The sequence below is a fragment of the Trypanosoma theileri genome (genome assembly GCF_002087225.1).
Source record: "Trypanosoma theileri isolate Edinburgh chromosome Unknown TM35_Tth_16_V1, whole genome shotgun sequence".
Classification (NCBI taxonomy): Eukaryota; Euglenozoa; class Kinetoplastea; order Trypanosomatida; family Trypanosomatidae; genus Trypanosoma; species Trypanosoma theileri.
In genome coordinates, this window is record NW_021639858.1 from 265978 (window position 1) to 284522 (window position 18545).

The following is an 18545-nucleotide window of genomic DNA, read 5'->3' on the forward strand; positions in this document are numbered from 1 at the left end:
AAATTAAAAAAAAAAAAAAATAAATGAATAGTCCACAATTTTACTTTATCCAGAAAAAAAAAATAAACATAGAAAAAGAAGAATTTAATTGTTTTTCCCATTCTCTACTTACTATGCCACACACACATAAAGAAAAACACCAGAAAATGAATACTTATATCTCCAATCAAAATCAAGTACTAACGAAAATAGATGCGATGAAAATATCCCCAATCCGCCTTCCCCCACCACTACGGTAAGAAGAGGGATAAAATTGGATGAGCATTCAAAAACTACCATTTTTCTTTTACCAATATCTTTAGAACTCATAATATCAGCAAATAATAAAAATAATATTTAAAAAAAAGAAAAAAAGAAAAAACGAAACGAAAATAACACCCTCTCTTCTTTACTACGTTTCTGGAAGATGAGAGCATTCCGCTCGCAATTTACCAAGGAATAGGGGAAAGATCGACAAAAAAAAAAAAAACACAAGAAGGAGCGTGAATTACAACTTGAGCATGATAGGAAGTTGAAGAAGAGAACCCATGGCAATTCCCAACAATAGGCACGCACCTGAGGCCTGACCAGCCAACGCTCGTTCTCCATTCGTGTTAATACCTTCCGTCTCTGGTGTGTACGTCATTGACATTGTACCAATAAACCCACCAGTCATTCCAATCAAGAATGCAATAACGTATGCAGCGGCATGTGTGGGGATGTGGTGAGTTGCACAGAGAATCATCAAGGGAAAGAGAACGAGTCGCAGTACTGAACCAATGATAACCCACCGACGAGGAGGCCATAAACACTTAATTAAGCACATTAATCGACCAATGAGATCAGCTCCGTTAAAGACAGCCATAACAATAGTTCCATACCACGCATCATCATAGTCCACCGCAAGCATCACACCAGGGAAGAGAAGATATGAGATAAAGTATGTGAAGAAGCATGAGAACTGCAAACCATAGATCTTCTTAATCACAGGCCAAAGCTTTACAGACTGAATCAATTCTGCTGTGGTGAGTTCTTCTTCTTCTTCTTCCTTATTCCTCATTGTCCCAGGAGTAGAGCATTCCTCTACAATGACACCATCTCCACCAGAGACCGCAAGCTCATCGCCAGTTGGCTCAGAAACAGCAATTCTTTTAGACTTACGGTAAATATTGGCACAGAATCCACGTTTTGAACGAAATTCAGCAACATACTTCTTAGCATAAGAATTCGTTGTTGATAGAAGAATTAATAAGGCCAGCGTCACAACAATCACTCCAATACCAAGACTGAAATAAATATACGATTGAATCTTTACAGATTCAAAACTGTCTGACATGGATGCCTTAATAATAATCTGTAATACAGATGTGAGGGAACCAGAAACGGAAACACCCGTCATCACAGCTGTCATCATTACAGTCGGACAAGGTCCAAATAATGCGTAACCCGTGTTTTCATAAAATGCACGTCCAACTCCACCCACAAAGGCCATAATCATAAGAGCCACAATCGCTCCGTTCTCTGAAACAGTGGAAGATACTGGCAAAACCAATATAACGAGTAACTCGATAAGCATCAGTAAACTAGCCGCAGACAATCGAAACATCACTGAGAAACGGCAGCAAAAAGTGGTTAGATTTAAAGGACTGAAAATGGTTTGTGTAACCATTGTCACAACTTGATAGAATGTAAGGACGGTTTGCCAAAACTTTTCATTATTGGGTACGGCATCTTCACGTCCAACAACGTATTTGTAGTAATCTAGCATATAACTGGGAGCTGAATTAAGTGCATTTACCCCAACTACCATAGTAATACCAACTGCCAAACTCGTGACAAAGGTCAAGGCTGCCCCTAAAGAGGTGAACATCTCTACTTATTTATTATTTCGCTTCCCTTTAAACTTTAATCCTGGGATTGCCCCAAAACCTTTGAAAAGAAGAAACCGAATGGAAAAAAGAAAAAAAGGGTATTATCTCTTTTTTTTTTCTTTTACAGAGTTGTGAATCAATCCAAAGAAGAGGTACCAAATGGGTTTCTTTCTTACTCTTGTCACAGGAGAAACATTTTTCTGTTTTCTCTTTCGATCACCTTTTCGTCCATGTAAAACAAAAAAAAAAAAAAAACCATCAATGCGCAAAGGCACCAAAAATCAAACTAACTTTTTTAAAAAAATAATAATAATATCGGTTCAATGCTCAACCACCCATGAGCGACTATTGCGCCAATCTTTCCGAGCCCCTCTAGAGAAAGAGGCTCATCTTATCGTTGTACTACAATTACAGAGCTTCAGAGACTCACTCCAATAACAACAAAAAATACAAAAAAAAATAAAATAAAAAAACCTCACAGTTTTCACCCACTCACCAGGTCCTCAACGAGAGGACTCTGAGACCTCAAGAGAGATCCTGTCAATATTTAATTATATGCTACGATGATGAGTCATTGGAAAAAACAAAAAAAAATAATAATAATAATGCATCGCGCTAATTTAATATCTTGATCTAGTCGATGTCGATGTACTTCATGTCGTGAAAACCCTTCTTGACCTTTAACGAAATAAAGAGTCAAACCAAGAGGAACGAAGAAAAAAAAAAATACATATACATATGTATATAACTTTCACATTACCAATTTTCCGAAACAGGATATATAAAGAAGAAAAATATATATATATATAAACGAAGGGAATAAGTAAGAAAGAGAGAGAAATAAAAGGGGGACATTATTTATATAAAATATGACTCATTCATTGTACGAAAAGAAAAAGCAATACCCAAACTTTAAAAATGAGCACAAGTTCAAAAAAAAAGGAAAAAAACAAAAACAAAAAAAATGCAAGCAAATAGTTATCTCTGTTAATGGAATATACTCTTCTCAACGTCTTGTTGCCCCAGTCGGGATAGATGAATATCTTGGGGGTTGAACTCTTCGCCAGGACGTAATCGCCACTGCAATTACACACCCCATCACAAGCAATAAAGCTGGCACGGCCACATTCTGCATATTCTCTGGAAGAGTCGCTTGAGAAAATTGAGTCGACCAATCATCTCCCACAGTGATATGCACCGTGATGGGATCAGAGAAGGTGACCCCGCCATCATCCAAGAGCAAAACAAAGTTATCTTGAACAGGATACGTCCAACCCGTACCGCCCTCAGAGCGGTAGTGAAATGATAGAGTGGTGTTCCCATCACTATCCCCAACGGTTGGCGGTACATACACAACAGAACCCCGTCGAACGAGTGTTGGTGCTGGGGGTGTAAAACGGGAATCCACAAAGTGTAATGTCCCCCACTGTGTAGATTCATGAAGTCGGAATGAAAAACCTTCTCTTTCCTTATCAAGAACAGATACATTAATGACAGTACGTTTTTGCACTTTTGTAAATATAGTTCCTCCCCCAGTAATTCGATCTTTTTGCCAAGCCAAAGGAACTTCACTTTGACGACGAACAATAGCCATGTAACTTCTGGATTGATTAAACATTATAGTTCCATTACTTTCAAGAGAAAAGACTCGAACACGTAAAAAAAATGTTGGATTTCTGGCTTCTGTTAATACAAAAACAGTATGTTCTCGTTGAAGCCAATATCCTTTAAATTCTCCTCGTGTTTCAGGATCCATAGCTTCACCAACTAGAGTTTTATTTCCATCTTTTTCGTATCGATAAAGAAATATAGTTTGATTTGGAGTATGTCGACTTCCAAGATCTATATCCTCAATCATTACAGTTTCTTCTTCTGCAACATCAGCAAATACAACTTTTCTCATTCGTCTACCAAAGAGTGGGGATGTATTACGTCCATCCAGTTCAACAGTGTAGGTTAAGTTTTTTTCCTCTAGTTGTGCTTTACGATAGTACAACTGTAATAGTTTTGGTTGTGAGTATACATTGTCTTCCTCCAAAAATCGATACTCCATTAAGACAAAGGAAACCCCTGGATGTGTAGGAGGGGCTTTATAAAGAAAAAAAAACCGGGTATTATTATTATTATTATTATTATTATTATTATTATTATTATTATTATTATTATTATTAAATAGATCTTCTGATCCTTCACTATTCCATAGACTTGAACGATGAATGATTCGTCCAGCTGTAAGCGTATCATTTACAATACGACTACAATCATACAAGAAACAAAATGAACCCTTCATATTAAGTGTACTTCCAACCTCAAGTGTAGCCCCAAGTACAGTAGAAGAAAGAATTGTATGAATAGTTCCAAATTCTGGTACTCTTAATATTTCAATAGCACGAGGTGGGTGACCAGAAGTATTAGATGCATTCCAAGTTAAAGCTACTAAAGTATAGCTATCAAGACGCACCAAATCACGATGAATACCAAGTGGATTAGGACCATCACTCATTATATCATGTGATAAAACAACAAAAGTAATACTTCCAAAACAAGAATGTTCTCCTACTCGAACTTGATATTTGTAAGTTTCATTCCCTTCCATACTTTCATGTCCTGGACGAACAGCGTATTTTAATGCCTGACGAGCATCACTGAAATAATCACCTGGAAGTAAAGGCATCGTTACAACACCATCTTTAGCAGATTCCCGTTGAAACCAAAGATCACCAATAGGATTTTGTGGAACCTCAATAAGGACAACAGTTGCAGCTTCTGTTCCTGCTGGTAAAGTGTAATTCAATAAAACATTACGCACAGGACGATCATGAAAAACAGGCATTACAACTGTATCATTACATATTGGAGAAGCAGACATTAAAATTTTAAAACTTACAATTCCTACATCAGACGTTGTATAACGATCACTGACCATATAGCTTAATTCATCTGAACTACGATCAATTCCTCTTTTTATAACGGGTAATAGTGCTGAAGAATTGATTTGGTATCTAATGTGTACTGTAGCTGGGTTATTATTTGTTGAAATAATAATAGGAAGAGCAGAAGCTTTTAACTCTGAAATATCTGAACGTGTCTCAACTCCCTCATTACCAAAAACTCGAAAAACTCTACCGTAACGAGGAAGATTTACAATAGTAACATTTATAGTTCCTGGTACAGGATTACGTGAATGTCCACCAATAGATACAATTACAGATGGTGCAACAGCTCTAGCATCTGTTAAGACTCGTACCATTTTGCTGTAAACAACAGGAGAATGTGGACTGACACGTTGAAGTATAATACGTCCAGGAAGAGATGTAATATCATTCATATGGGTTGCTGTATATACAAAACCACAATTTTCACCCACGTCAAGATCAAAGGGTTGAATTTCAACACGCCATTTTTTCTCTGTATCATTAAGAACAGTTGGTACATCATCAATAATATGATTGCTGTTTTCCATTTTTAATGTACATTTGTTTCGAGGAGGTATTTCCATAATAGTCATCCATTTTACTTCTTCTTTAATATCTGCTTTTTTTACTTCAATTCTCTTTCCATCTGAACTTAAATGAGATCGTTTATTTTTTTCTCGTACTGGAATTTCAAGTAGACGTTTCGTGTTAGCTTCAATAATAGATAATTTCGCTCCAGGTGTAATAAGCCTCACATTCTCTACAATCATTTGTATTGGATATGTTTTTAATCCAGTCCCATTTGAAGTACAATATTGAATGGAAAACACATCCAAAGCCTTCAATACCCCATCAGGGGGAAACGTTGATGATGAGCGATACACAATGGGCAATAAAGAATTATACCGTTCATTTAATGCAGCTTCTTTTTCACCAATGCGAACAGTCCCATTAGTTGGGAGGGTTGGAAACATCACATATGGGGCGTATTGAACGCGGAAGATAAGTTCTTTATCTTCTTCACGTGTAGTTGTAAATGAGAACTGCGATGGGGGTGGAGGGGGTGGGGGTGGAGCTCGGCCGCCCAGCACCAACTGCGGCAGGGCAGAAAGGGCAAAGCCCAGCAGTATAAGAAAACGCAGAGGTGGAAATATCATATATATATATATATATATATATATATATAGAGAGAGAGAGAGAGAGAGAGAGATAGAGATAGAGATAGGGAGCTCTTGTTTTGTTCTTTTTAATGTAACGCAGACTCTTTTCCAATGATGATAAAAACAAAAAGAAAAAAGAAAAGAAAAAAAGGAAAAGAAAATGTAGTGAGTTCATTACAGCTCAACTGTCATGGTAATATAATAAAGAAATAAGTTTCTACTTCAAGTACTAAAAATAAAATTAAATAATGAATCTTCCCCTTATCTTTTTTTTTTTCTTTTCTTTAAGCCCAGCGGCTGTTGTTATCATGTCACACAATTACACAATCACACACACACATACCCCCTTTGATGGATTTACTATAAATTTTCCATCGCCATCCCCAACACATCCAACTGAATGATATCAGTTCTTCCATTTAACAGCATACCCAAATGGGGTGTTGTCCTTCCCAAATCACCGTGTACAAACTCCTTCACATAAGTACCAGCTTGTGTCTCTAAATCCATTATAAACCAATGAGGATTCAGAGGTGTGAGTTGAATAGAATGAATCATTCGAGGTCGAGTTTGCATAGATCGTCTGTGTAATACACGGATAGGTGTGCGTTGGGCAATACTGAGATCTTGCACTTTATTCGTCTCTTGAAAATGTTTATCATTATTAGGATCTAAAATAGCCCGACTACACCATACAATACAACGATACCGTTTCACTTTACTTTGTGAATGACGTGCGAGTCGTACAGTAATATCCGCATCTGTGAGTCGTAATTCAGATATCTCTACACTTCCTCCTTCACTTTTATTTACGGCTTCTGTGAAGTCGGCTAAATCTTGTGAGGTCACTTGTTGTCTACTTGGTGAAATGATCTCAAGTACAAAAGGTCTTCCAGTCCCAAGCATACGCACATCTACATCTTCACGGCCAGCACTGTGAAATTTATAGCGTCCGTATCCAAAAACGTGTTGAGCTGCCATTTTATGTGGGATGAGTTTATCTTCATTTAGAGACTTTGCATGTGCATCTGTTTTTTCATATTTCGATCGTTTCTCAGCTTGTAATCCACTTTGATTCATTTCACTTTTCCATCCCACTGATGTAACACCTTCAGGAAAGAAAAAACCAAGTATAGGATTGGCAATAATCTCTTGTAAAGAAAATGTACCAATACGTTTACCATCGGTAAACCATGGTGACTGAGAGAGATCTCGTCTCATTTTACAATAATTACCAATAAGCATTATATTTGAGTGTTGTAAAGTACAGGATAATATGGCAGTTCCCTGTATATTAAAACGTTTATTTTGTGTTATCTCTGTATCTTTCCCATCTGATCGCCACCATCCAGTCATTTTTAGATAAGGTTCTACATAATCATAAATAACACTATAGGTCATTACCCCATCTGAACGATTACTACAGTACTGTATAGGTACTTGATCCCCTCCTGCAAGATTCTTTACTCGATGATGTTCTGCGCTTACATCCACAATAACACCTTCATTATCTGGACTATAACTAAATGCCTGAATTGTGCGAGGTTGAGGAATGGTAGTATCTTTTTCAGCATAACGTTTAATTTCACGTAGATAGGTTTGATACCCTACAGGTGTACTACTTCTCTCACTCAGTTCTTGGTGAGAAAACATAGTATACTGTAGAACACGGGCTCTAAAGTCACTCATAAAAAATTCCTTAAAATTACAGTGTTCTTCTGGAATAACAGATGAAGGCCGCGGTCGCTCATTCTCTCGTCCAGCAACACCGTAAAATATAGTAGCCATAGATAACCAAAGAAAAGAAATACTCCGGTGTACATTTACATTTACTGAAATACGCTCTGAATCCATATAAGGACTAGTACGAACCGCCGCAGCCACAGATGGAGCATATACATAATCCAAAAACTGATAAAGCCCTAAGCATGCACAACAGAGAGATTGTATTTGATGACATCCAATAGCACCTCCCTCAGCATCAATGATTGTATCCAAAAATCGTGAACTACTCTCATATGTCTCATAAATAATAGAAAACTGTGGATGATACATCTCATCCACTAGTGGCTCCTTCTCATTCCCACACGCCCTCTCAGCAGCGTTGCAAAGAACGGAACGTAACTGCGTTACTGGAAGAGGTGGGGGAACTTGATGTAAGATAGACATCCGCAATGCACAAGCATAGCAAAGAGCATCCTTTTGCTGTGGGGATTGCGACATCTATTGTCACCCAGCCTCAACACCTTTTTTTTTTTTTTTAATATGGAAAAGCTAAGAAATACTTATTTAAATAATTAATAACACACCACATAACCCCGCAAACAAAAACACATATATACCCAAATACCCATATCAGAAAAACAAAATAATAATAATAATAATAATAATAATAATAATAATAATAATAAAAATAATAAAAATTAATAATTAATAATAATTAATAATAAATAATAATTAATAATAAATAATAACTACAAGACACAATCAAAATTCCTCGTGTTACGTGAAATAAAGATGTATCGTGTATTATTACTAAAAAAAAAGAAATTTAAATTACGCTCGTAGTGTTAGTTTATTACCATAAGGATAGGAAAAAAAAAAAAATCCATATCGCAGAAATCCCCACAGTTTGGGTATCTACAAAATAGATTTGTTGTCCCTCCTAAATTAAAGGAAAAAAAAAGGATTCCCTAAATATATATTAAAAAGAAAATTAATTACCTTAAACGTACCCAAGTATCTTTAAGAGCATTCCTACTTATTTTTTCTTTGTTCTCTTTCGAAAATAAAACTCATATCATCTATCGTTTTAAAGGGCACCTTATATATTCATATATACATATCTCTTTATCATCAGTTTACATATACGTTCGTGTACACATATATATGCATATATAAATATATGCTCGTGTATTTCTATGACATTCAAAGATGTGCTCTAAGAAGTACAAATACGAGTATATGTTTATCTTAAACCTTCTCGGAAAAAAAAAAAAAAAAGAAATCCGTATTGAAAGAGTTAGGGATCAATTTACTTTTCTTCTTCGTCGTCGTCTTCTGCTGTTACCTGATGAAGTGGCTCTGTCACGATTCCTCCATGAAACTCTTCCTTGTGAATAAAAGTGCAGTAAATTCCTGATATCACAAAAGATCCCACCAAAACGGAAACATTAACAATGATTGTTTGCGTATCTTCCATCATTGCCACCACAGTCAACGCCGTAAATAATAATCCTGGAATAATAAAGATTAAAAGTTGATATCCCTCCAGTGGGACTCTGTAAGGCCGATCCAAGTGTGGATAGCGATATCGAATGATCACAAAAGACATGTAAAGCATTACAATTCGCACACCATATAAGACTTGATCAACTTTAACAAGAGGTCCAAAATCCAATACAATTCCAAAGATTCCTGTAATCAACGCATTGATAGTTAATGTCCAGTGATATGTACCAAAGCGTTTATTACGCTGATATAGTATTCGACCTATTGGTTCTGGGAAAACTCCAGTGAGTGCGGTACCTGCAATAACTTGAGTGGTTGTACATAAAGCGGACATGGTAAGACCAAAAGCAGAAAAAGCACTTGCAACAACAACAAGAACTTGAAGAGGGATTCCTCCAACTGTCAGGGCAACTTCTGCCCAGTATCCGGTTGTCCATTCAGAAATATCAGGTAATCCCTTTCTCGTACTTGCTCCTGTTAAAATAGGTGGAATATAAGTAAGAAATGCCAATCCCATAAGTGGTATAAGTGCACGCATAATAGTTTTATGAGGTGTTTTGGTTTCTTCTGTCACAGTAGCAACTTGTTCGAGACCGCATAGATTCCAAGATGCTGTAGCAATGAAAGTTGGCCAATCAATTTCATCAGGAATAAAACTTATAGCTGGCCAATTTAAATAGAAACCAGTCTGAAATAAATGCAGAACAAATAACAGAGAAACTGGGACAACTGTAGCAACAGAAACAGCAACACTTACCCATCCAACTGTTTTAACTCCAATAATATTTAAAATATATGTAAAAAGAAGCATAGCAGTTCGAAGCATTTTGTTCTGCCAAGTTGTACACTCAACGGAAGTACAAACGTATTCAGAGACAAGCACTGGAAATAGTGCATTATCAACAAAAGTGAGCAAAAGTGTTTGAAGTACACTTGCGAAATAAATCACACGAGAAAAGGAAACTTGAGTCCAAATTAACACAGAAGCATTAGAAGGAATGGCTGCAGCCAGTTCCGTAACCACAACAGCAGTCGGTGCTGCCATAAATATTGGAATGAAAACGATGGAGGCGAGTGCCAATAATGGACCACCACCCATGACACTTTCTTCAATGGCATAGGCCCCAGAAATAGTATAGGTATACATTAATCCCAATAATAATAATGGTGAAAGGGATTTTTCTGGGGCTTCCTTGTCAAAATTATCTGAGACAGCTGCATTATCATCGCCTGTATATTCACCAGAAATAGCAGCAGGACTTCCGTCTGTACGACGTCTGGTGATACCATTCTGTCGTTGAAACTGTTGACATCGAGGATGTTCGAAGTATTGACGTAGTTGCGCAGTGTTGGTAGAATGAGTGTGTGCCATTAATTTTCCTTTATATCACAATTAAAAAAAAAGGATAAAATATACAACAAAAAGAAAGAAAGAAAAAAAGAAAGAAAAAAAGAGCATTGTTTTTTTTTTTGCTTTGTTTCTTCTCGTAAACTTTGAGAATGAAGTGTATTCAATGAAAACTCAGAGGAGAGTTTCAAGCACAGTGAAAAGGAAAAAAAAAATTTTTAATATATATAAACCATACAAAAAAAAGAAGGCAAAAAAGAGAAAAAAAAAAAAAAATGGATCGCAAAACGTCAGATCTCCATTTAAGAATTATCCTGTTGGTAAGAAAAAAAAGGATACTGTAAAAGTGCTTCAACAGTAGGCCGCTCATTTACATTCTTAGCAAGACAGGCTTTTACCATATCCTTTAATTCATCAGAGTAAAAATGAGCAGTTTCTCCCTCAAACTCATCTAATGTCGGACCAAAAGCATTTGATGTATCTTCACGGTAGCCGTGTAAAATCATTGATGGCACTTGTAACTCTAATTGCCTCCACGGTAATCTTCCTGTTGACAGTTGATATGTCATGATACCTATTGACCACACATCATTAGATGGGAGATAAGGTATTCCTTTACAACTTTCTGGAGACATATATATTGCAGTACCACAGAAATTTCCATCACTCATAGTTTTGTTCTCTTTATATGAAAGGGATGCTTCTGGATCTGTTAGGGTTTGATTAGATAAGGCGGGAAATACAGCGTCAAAGTCTGCCAATTTGTAGTGAACACGGTTACTTTCTTTATCCATTACAAGAAGTATGTTTTGTGGTTTTACATCATTATGAACGGCAACTATGGTATTATGTAAGTAACATAATCCACACAAAACATCTGAAAGAATATTTCGAATAATATCTTCACTTAATTTTTCATTTTTCTTTAAAAACCCATCCAAAGTTCCACCAGTAGCCTTTTCAAGAGCAATATATATTTTTACATATTTCTCTTCATTTTCTAATTCGGGCATCCCTGCATAATAGGAACTAATGAAAGAAGGATGAACGATACTTTCTTGAAAAGAAAGAACACGAATCCATCGATCAATCTCATTAAGGTGATAGAGTTTAAGAGGAATTACTTTCACTGCCACATCACGTTTTTCTTCACTCTGGGTTACAAAACAAATAGAACCATGGTATACCTTCGAATATGCACCTATTCCCAAGAGTTCATCCGTATGTGAAATTATAACAGAACCATTTTGACAAACAAGCTCAAAAGAAGATTGACACATCTCATTAACTTCTAACTCAGATCCACTCGAACTACCGACCTTCAGCAAAGAAAAAAAAGATCCATTAACGTCATCATCATTACAACTGGTATTCTCATCTGCCAAAGCAGCAGTACTAGGAATGGGAAAACCTTCTGAAACCATTTGCAGCTCATTTTTTCTATCTTCTTGTTTTTTAGAAAAATCACATGACTCTTCATGATGTTTTATGTTAGAATCCTTTTTTTCAAGCAACTGGCTTCTCAATAAACGGAGACGAGTTATAACCTCTTCAAATGCAAGTTTTCTCCGATCTGTATCCATTTAAAAACCATCGGTCTTCTACTGGTAATAGAAAAAAAGAAAAAAAAAGAATTCATGGAAAGGAAATCATTATCATAATCATTATTTTCCCGTTCAACCAACCAAGTTAAGGAGAGATACAAAACAAAAAAAAAAAAAAAATGAGTAACCAAAACAGAAGGAATATTCTTATATATATATATATATATATATATATATATATTATTTCTGCGCTTTAGAGGGTCAAGACAATAAGCAAACCTCTACTATTCTTATTACACTTGTCAATTAAGCTACTTTTATTGTACACTTCTGAGCACCAGAGGAATCATTTTGATGCAATACTGATAATAATACTAATAATACTAAGAGAGAAAATAGAATTCGACACTACGCCACTATACATAACAACCCATAAACCCAAAAAAACCTCGCCCCATATCCCTAGAAATCAACCAATATATATATATATGGTTCACCTCTTACCTCTACTAGTACTATTTTCATACGACTCCCTAAATCAATTTCTATATTTATATTTATACTTTTTTTTTTTGCTTTATTCTTCTTTTCTTCCCTCATCTATTCGACCCATCGACGTGCACCTGACATATTCGGTACTTTCCATCCATCTTGGTATTGCCATAAGTGATGTGGTGTTCCCCCCGCATTGTTAAAGAAAAAGTGCTTCGGTGTTCCTGGTGGTACTTCCTTCATTAAAGGAAGAGGGAATCCAAAAAAGAGATCATACATTACACATCCAATAAAGAGAAAGACAGAGCTTCGGTAAAAAAGCCACTCAAAAGGGATCTGAAATGGCCATCCAAGGGCATGCTTGGTTACATAAAATCCACCAGCTGTGGGAGCGGTAGATATCTGTTTGGGATGCTCACGATATGGGAAAGTACGCTTAGGAACACCGTAAGGGTATAAAGCCTTAACATCAAATCCTCCTAGTCTTATTCTAGAACGTCCTAACATTTTTTTTTTTTTTTTGGAATAGTGTTTGATTCTAAACTATTTTCCTCCAAATAAATAAAAATAAATAAATAAAAACAAAACAGAAAACACAAAGCAGAAAAAAGAAAAAAAGCCAATACTCTTTTAGAAGGAGAGAAGGTACATTTCTACATGATGCTAATGGAAAAAAAAAAAACAATTTTTTTTTTCATTACAAAAACAATAATGCCATAAAGAAGGAAGTAAAAGACATGAAATCATATTATGTTTTCTATTTACATAGCTGCTCTCATTGATAATAATAATAATGATGATGATGATGTTACATTGTACTTGTGTTTTTCGGTCAATAAGAGATGTCATCTCCTTTTTCTTTATTTGTTTCCTGCCAGAAACCGTTCACCTCTTGCTTTTTTAAGTATATCTTTTTTGAGATTTAATACTGTTTCTATGGCTGCCACATTAGGAATAGGTTCTGCCTCTCCGTCAGTAACGAGTTGTGGTCTGGCATTAATAATCTCTGTAACTAGTTTAAACTCCTCTTCAGCTTTATTGAGATCTTTTCTAAGAAGATAACAAGAACCCAAGTTCAATGGTAAACATGGATCCCATTTCATTTTGTTCGCATCGTCTATCATTAACGCTTGGAGATCTTTAATAGCATTCTCAAGTAATTCTTCTTCCTTCTGTCTACGGGCAGCTGATTCCATTTCTAAGCGTACTTCTTCTTCTACTTCTTTCATAGATTTAGGAATAGATGATGTATTAATACCAGAACTATTACCTAGTTCAGTATTTTTAACTTGATTTTTCTTCCTTTCCTCTTCATCCCAAGCATTTTCTACCATACGTAAAGCGAGGCAACCACGTCGTAACTGAGCATATTGATAATCTTCTTTTACTTTTAATGCAGAAGAATAGGCATTCAGTGCTTCTTCAGGCATTCCCTGATCTTCATAAGCCTTTCCTAGGTTGGCCCAAGCATAGTAGTTTGCTTCATTAAGTCTAATAGCTGTTTGAAAATCACTAACACAATGATTAAAATCAGCAGAAAGTAATCGTAAACCTGGAACTCGTGTACTTAAGGTACACAATCCCCTAAGATTATATGCGTGATCATTTTCTGGTTCAATTTGAATAATAGTAGTATAATCTTCAAAAGCAGAAGACCATTTTTGTAAGGCTGAGTAACTAGCTGCTCGTCCTTCTAGTGCCCTAGTATCAGAAGCATCTCGTTCTAAACATTGAGTATAGCGTTCAATAGCTTTTTCATGTTCTTCTTGTCCACGAAGACATTCTCCCATAAGAAAATAGGCCAAAGCATTTCCATCATAAATTTCAATTGCAGCTTCAAGAGCTGTCATTGCTTTTGCATAATTTGGCTGCGCGTTGCGACCAGGTGGTTCAAGAAAAGCCTGTCCCTCTTCACATTTTTCTTGAGAAGCTCTTATTTTTGCCTCTAAGAGTTTTTTTTCTTTCCTTTCAAGGGCTTTACGAGACTTTTTCGATTGTGATCGCGGTGGCATAACTTTGTGCCTAATCTTACAAAGTTAAAAAAGAAAATAAGAAGGAATACAAAGATAACGAACAAAATAAATAAAATAAAAACAATATATATATATATATATATATATATATTCATAACATATTACAATTTAGTAAGGTACATTAAAATTTGGTATGCCGTTATTTATAATGTGATAAATCCTTAAAAAAAAAAAAAAGCAATTGATACCGAAATAAAAGATAATAATAATAATAATAATAATAATAAAGCTTCACTTATAATCAATGTGCAGTAAAAATACATCAGAAATGGGTAGCTGAAAATCATTTTTTTTTTTTTCGTTTTAATCTTTTTTTTCTTTTAACTGAAAGAAACAAAAAAATTCTTTTTTTTTTTTTACAAGAAACTCGCTTCTGTCACCAATAATAATTATTAATCTATTTCATTTTAAATAATTCATTCCTCATTTTTACCATTGGTCTTACATGGTGCCCGTGGCAAGGGTTCACCTTCTTTTCGAAAGGCAAAAGTTCTCATAGCAGAGAGATAATCTTTTTCACTCTTTGAAAAAACTTTCGTAAAGTTAGGATCATTTTCTAAAAGTTCCCTAAAAGTTAAACAAACTTCAGGAATAACATCAAATCCATATTCTCTCGCAACTGCTACAAAATAATCAATTGTAATAACATTTATTTTTTTCTTAGGTCCACCTTGCATTGAAAATAAGAAATGATGACCAACTCGAGGTAAAAATTCTTCTTCCCATTCAGCTGTAAATAAGTCATTGGAATTTTCATTCCTTCCATATAATATACTGGCATCAAGAAAGCAACCAAAAAAAACTCCACGAGGAACTAAAGCATTAGCTATACTTCCTATTACATGTCGTGCTTTACTTTCTGAATCAAAAGCGTGATGAAGACCAGCAAATGCGGTAATTGAATGAAATTGACTAGGATGAATTTTTGTAATATGTTGAGTCCATAAATCTGTAGAAAATGCATCAGCACAAATAACATCATATGATGAATTTTCTGGTAATTCATCACGTAAAGAAGTTATTAATCTTGTAGTAGATTCTACAACACTAGTTTTTAAATCAAAACCAACATAACGGGTAGTTTTATTTTTAATCCATTTTCTTGTAACAGATCCTCCACAACAAATATCAAGAACATCATTGGTAGGTGCTTTAGAATTTATTGAATCAATAAGCAATGCTACACAACGAGTTAAAACTTGTGTAGCAAAAGAAGCATTCGGTGGAGGAGGTACTAAATATCCAATTTCAGCATTTGTATTAGTTGTAGAAAAAATATCCCAACAAATATCACAATAAAAACGTTTACTTTCACGATCTATTCTTCCAATAGTACAAGAACGTCCACAGTAAACACATTCTCCATGACCTGTTTCTTCCCAACAATTTTGACACCAATAAACTTGATATCTAGGATTAATTTTACCAATATCACTAACATTCTGACAACGTCCACATTTATAAGTAGAAGCTTTAAGTAACCATAACATTTCTTCATGAGTTAATCCTGGAGTATGAACCAATTTATCAATATTTTCATAAGTTTCACAACTTTTTCCATTATTTTTACCATAATCTTTAAGTAATTCCCACCAATGTGCACCATCACTACTTCTTTGTAAGATACACTCAATAATAGATTCAGTTTGTAAAAGATAATAAGAATCAACTAAATAATCCACATATTCTTCATTATATGAAATTGTTTTATCATTATTATCTTTTACATAAAGCCATGCACGTTTAACTTCTCCATTTGATTCTTCAATATTATCAACTTTTCCAGCTAAAAATTTAGCAGTTATAGATTCTGGAGGAATCCAACTATAAGAAGAAAGAATTCCATTTTCTCCTTTAGAAACTTGAGGAATAAATACTAAACCCAAAGTTGGATATTCTAAAGGAGGATTTTTTAATACTTGATCTGCTTGATCAAAAGATAGATATAAACTTCGAACAATAATAATATGATCCATATTTGCATGAGGTCTATTATTTTGATCATCCATTATTGTTTTTTCTACATTTTGCCATCGTTCAGTAAAACTTTTTTCACTCATATCTGTTCCTTCAAAAAATAATACATCCTCTAATAAAATAATATATTCTAAGTATCCTCTAAAAGAAGAAGATATTGTAGCTTTAAATATACTATTTCTTACAGGACATACAACTCCACCGAAACATTTAGGTAGTGCAAATATACTTCTACTACGTATATCTACACCAAATATATCTCCTTCATCATCTGTTAATAATAAAATACTTTCACCTACAGCACGATTTCTAACAAAATATTTTTCTTTAGCAAAATTATTTGCTACTTCTGCAAATACCATTCGTGTTAGAATTGTTGGTTCAGAATATTCCAATAAAATTTTTTCCATTTTATTTCGAACATATTCATATTGATGAATTTTTATTGGTCGTTTTATATGATTTGGAATTCCACCTATACAAATATTAGAAGTATCCAAAAAATAATTTTTTTCCAATATAGATTGAAGAGTAGTATTTAAATAGCATGCATTACCTTCTTCTTCTTCTTTTTTTTCACTACCCAATTTTGTATTTTTAGGAAGAGTTTCATCACTGAAACAAATACCTAAAACGTTGGTTGCTGTATCATCGCATAAATCGCAAATAAATTGTACTACATCCCAAACAGGAATAGGTAGTTTTTTTGTTAAAGAATTTTCTTCTATTTTAATATCAATATGAAGAATATATGTCTTATTCCATAAATATTTTTCTTCTTTTAAAAATGCTAAGAAAAAATTTTCATATTCTTTAACATTTTGTAATGTTTTTAATGTATCAAATAAATGAAAAGGAAAACAATAAGATTCATCAGGTTTCCCTTCTGAAAGTAATTTTTCTTTTGCTGTTTCTCCTACAGATATTACAACAGCAATTGGAGTACGAGGATTACAAACAAAAGGGATAACTGCATTAACTTCTGTAACACGAAGAATAGGAAAAGGTGAATTCATAAATTGTTTTATACTCAATGGTTCTAATTGCGATTTTAAAGAGGCAGATGAAATAAAGAAATAATGACGGTAAGTACCTCTATATCGTTTATTTAATAATGATCCACAAGAAGAACCAACGTAACCAAAAGAAGAAAATCTTGAATCTCCTCTAAAAGTTTCAAAAAAATCATCCCATGCAGACCTAAGTTGAGGAACTACTTCAGCTCTATATTCTCTTGGTATATCAATTCGAATAAGAAAACCAGAAGCGTTATTAATATCATTTATAGTAGAAACAACTCCAGAAAGAGAAAGAATACTTCGTGAGAGAAGAATACCAGTAAAAATATTAGTTCCGTTAACTGGATGTGAAACATTTTCTACAGAATCAAAAAAAGCTGTGATAAACATTTGAAGAGGTTCTTCACCTGGTCCTCCTTGAGGACAAGCACATAACCATCTTCTTGCTAGAAGTGTCATGATACCATTTGAACCTGATGAAGATTCTGAAACATCACATATTCTCTCTCTTGGTAACACTAGGTGGTACCTATATATCGAATTTGTATTGATAACTGGACGCTCGCCAATAGACTGGGGAACAAACGCCTTTGCATTTACGTTGAGCATAACTCTCCACTTGCTTTCACTTTTTTTTTGTTTTTCTTTTTAATGACCCCTCTGTTTTTTTTTTTTTTTTTCTCCTTCTTCTTCTTCTTCGTTATTCAAATACGGTATTTGTTGTAGTAATTTTTTTTTTTCTTTCGGTTTTCTCCCCTTTGTTTTTCTTTTCTTATTGTATGTTTCCCTTTATTTATCGCTTTACTCTGTGATCAAGGAAGTAATTGTTTTGGGGAATATTATTTACAAAAAGAAAAAAAATTGTAGAAAGCAGTAAAAAGGAAAAAAAAAATCAATGGTTATTACTGAAGGAAACATAGGAAACTACATATGTATATATCTACCACAAAGAAAACAATAATAATAATAATAATAA

The 18545-nt window shown here is 34.5% G+C and overlaps 8 protein-coding genes across 8 annotated transcripts; all 8 read right to left on the bottom strand.

The window, feature by feature from the left end:
- Window positions 1-487: 487 nt before the first annotated feature.
- Window positions 488-1849, bottom strand: TM35_000161970 (nucleoside transporter-like; the record flags this gene model as incomplete). The annotated part of the gene is made up of 1 exon (XM_029026069.1): window positions 488-1849. One exon carries the CDS (start codon window positions 1847-1849, stop codon window positions 488-490), a length of 1362 nt encoding a protein of 453 aa, XP_028882625.1.
- Window positions 1850-2856: 1007 nt separating this feature from the next.
- On the bottom strand, window positions 2857-5922 carry TM35_000161980 (putative membrane-associated protein; the record flags this gene model as incomplete). Its single annotated transcript, XM_029026070.1, has 1 exon — window positions 2857-5922. One exon carries the CDS (start codon window positions 5920-5922, stop codon window positions 2857-2859), a length of 3066 nt encoding a protein of 1021 aa, XP_028882626.1.
- Window positions 5923-6285: 363 nt separating this feature from the next.
- TM35_000161990 (uncharacterized protein) lies at window positions 6286-8148 on the bottom strand (the record flags this gene model as incomplete). Its single annotated transcript, XM_029026071.1, has 1 exon — window positions 6286-8148. The coding sequence occupies one exon, from the start codon at window positions 8146-8148 to the stop codon at window positions 6286-6288; it is 1863 nt and encodes a 620-aa protein (XP_028882627.1).
- An 811-nt stretch (window positions 8149-8959) lies between these two features.
- On the bottom strand, window positions 8960-10528 carry TM35_000162000 (putative amino acid permease/transporter; the record flags this gene model as incomplete). The annotated part of the gene is made up of 1 exon (XM_029026072.1): window positions 8960-10528. One exon carries the CDS (start codon window positions 10526-10528, stop codon window positions 8960-8962), a length of 1569 nt encoding a protein of 522 aa, XP_028882628.1.
- Window positions 10529-10806: 278 nt separating this feature from the next.
- TM35_000162010 (protein kinase) lies at window positions 10807-12087 on the bottom strand (the record flags this gene model as incomplete). The annotated part of the gene is made up of 1 exon (XM_029026073.1): window positions 10807-12087. One exon carries the CDS (start codon window positions 12085-12087, stop codon window positions 10807-10809), a length of 1281 nt encoding a protein of 426 aa, XP_028882629.1.
- Window positions 12088-12648: 561 nt separating this feature from the next.
- TM35_000162020 (uncharacterized protein) lies at window positions 12649-13047 on the bottom strand (the record flags this gene model as incomplete). Its single annotated transcript, XM_029026074.1, has 1 exon — window positions 12649-13047. One exon carries the CDS (start codon window positions 13045-13047, stop codon window positions 12649-12651), a length of 399 nt encoding a protein of 132 aa, XP_028882630.1.
- A 353-nt stretch (window positions 13048-13400) lies between these two features.
- Window positions 13401-14552, bottom strand: TM35_000162030 (tetratricopeptide repeat (TPR) protein; the record flags this gene model as incomplete). The annotated part of the gene is made up of 1 exon (XM_029026075.1): window positions 13401-14552. The coding sequence occupies one exon, from the start codon at window positions 14550-14552 to the stop codon at window positions 13401-13403; it is 1152 nt and encodes a 383-aa protein (XP_028882631.1).
- Window positions 14553-14989: 437 nt separating this feature from the next.
- TM35_000162040 (uncharacterized protein) lies at window positions 14990-18178 on the bottom strand (the record flags this gene model as incomplete). The annotated part of the gene is made up of 1 exon (XM_029026076.1): window positions 14990-18178. The coding sequence occupies one exon, from the start codon at window positions 18176-18178 to the stop codon at window positions 14990-14992; it is 3189 nt and encodes a 1062-aa protein (XP_028882632.1).
- Window positions 18179-18545: the final 367 nt, after the last annotated feature.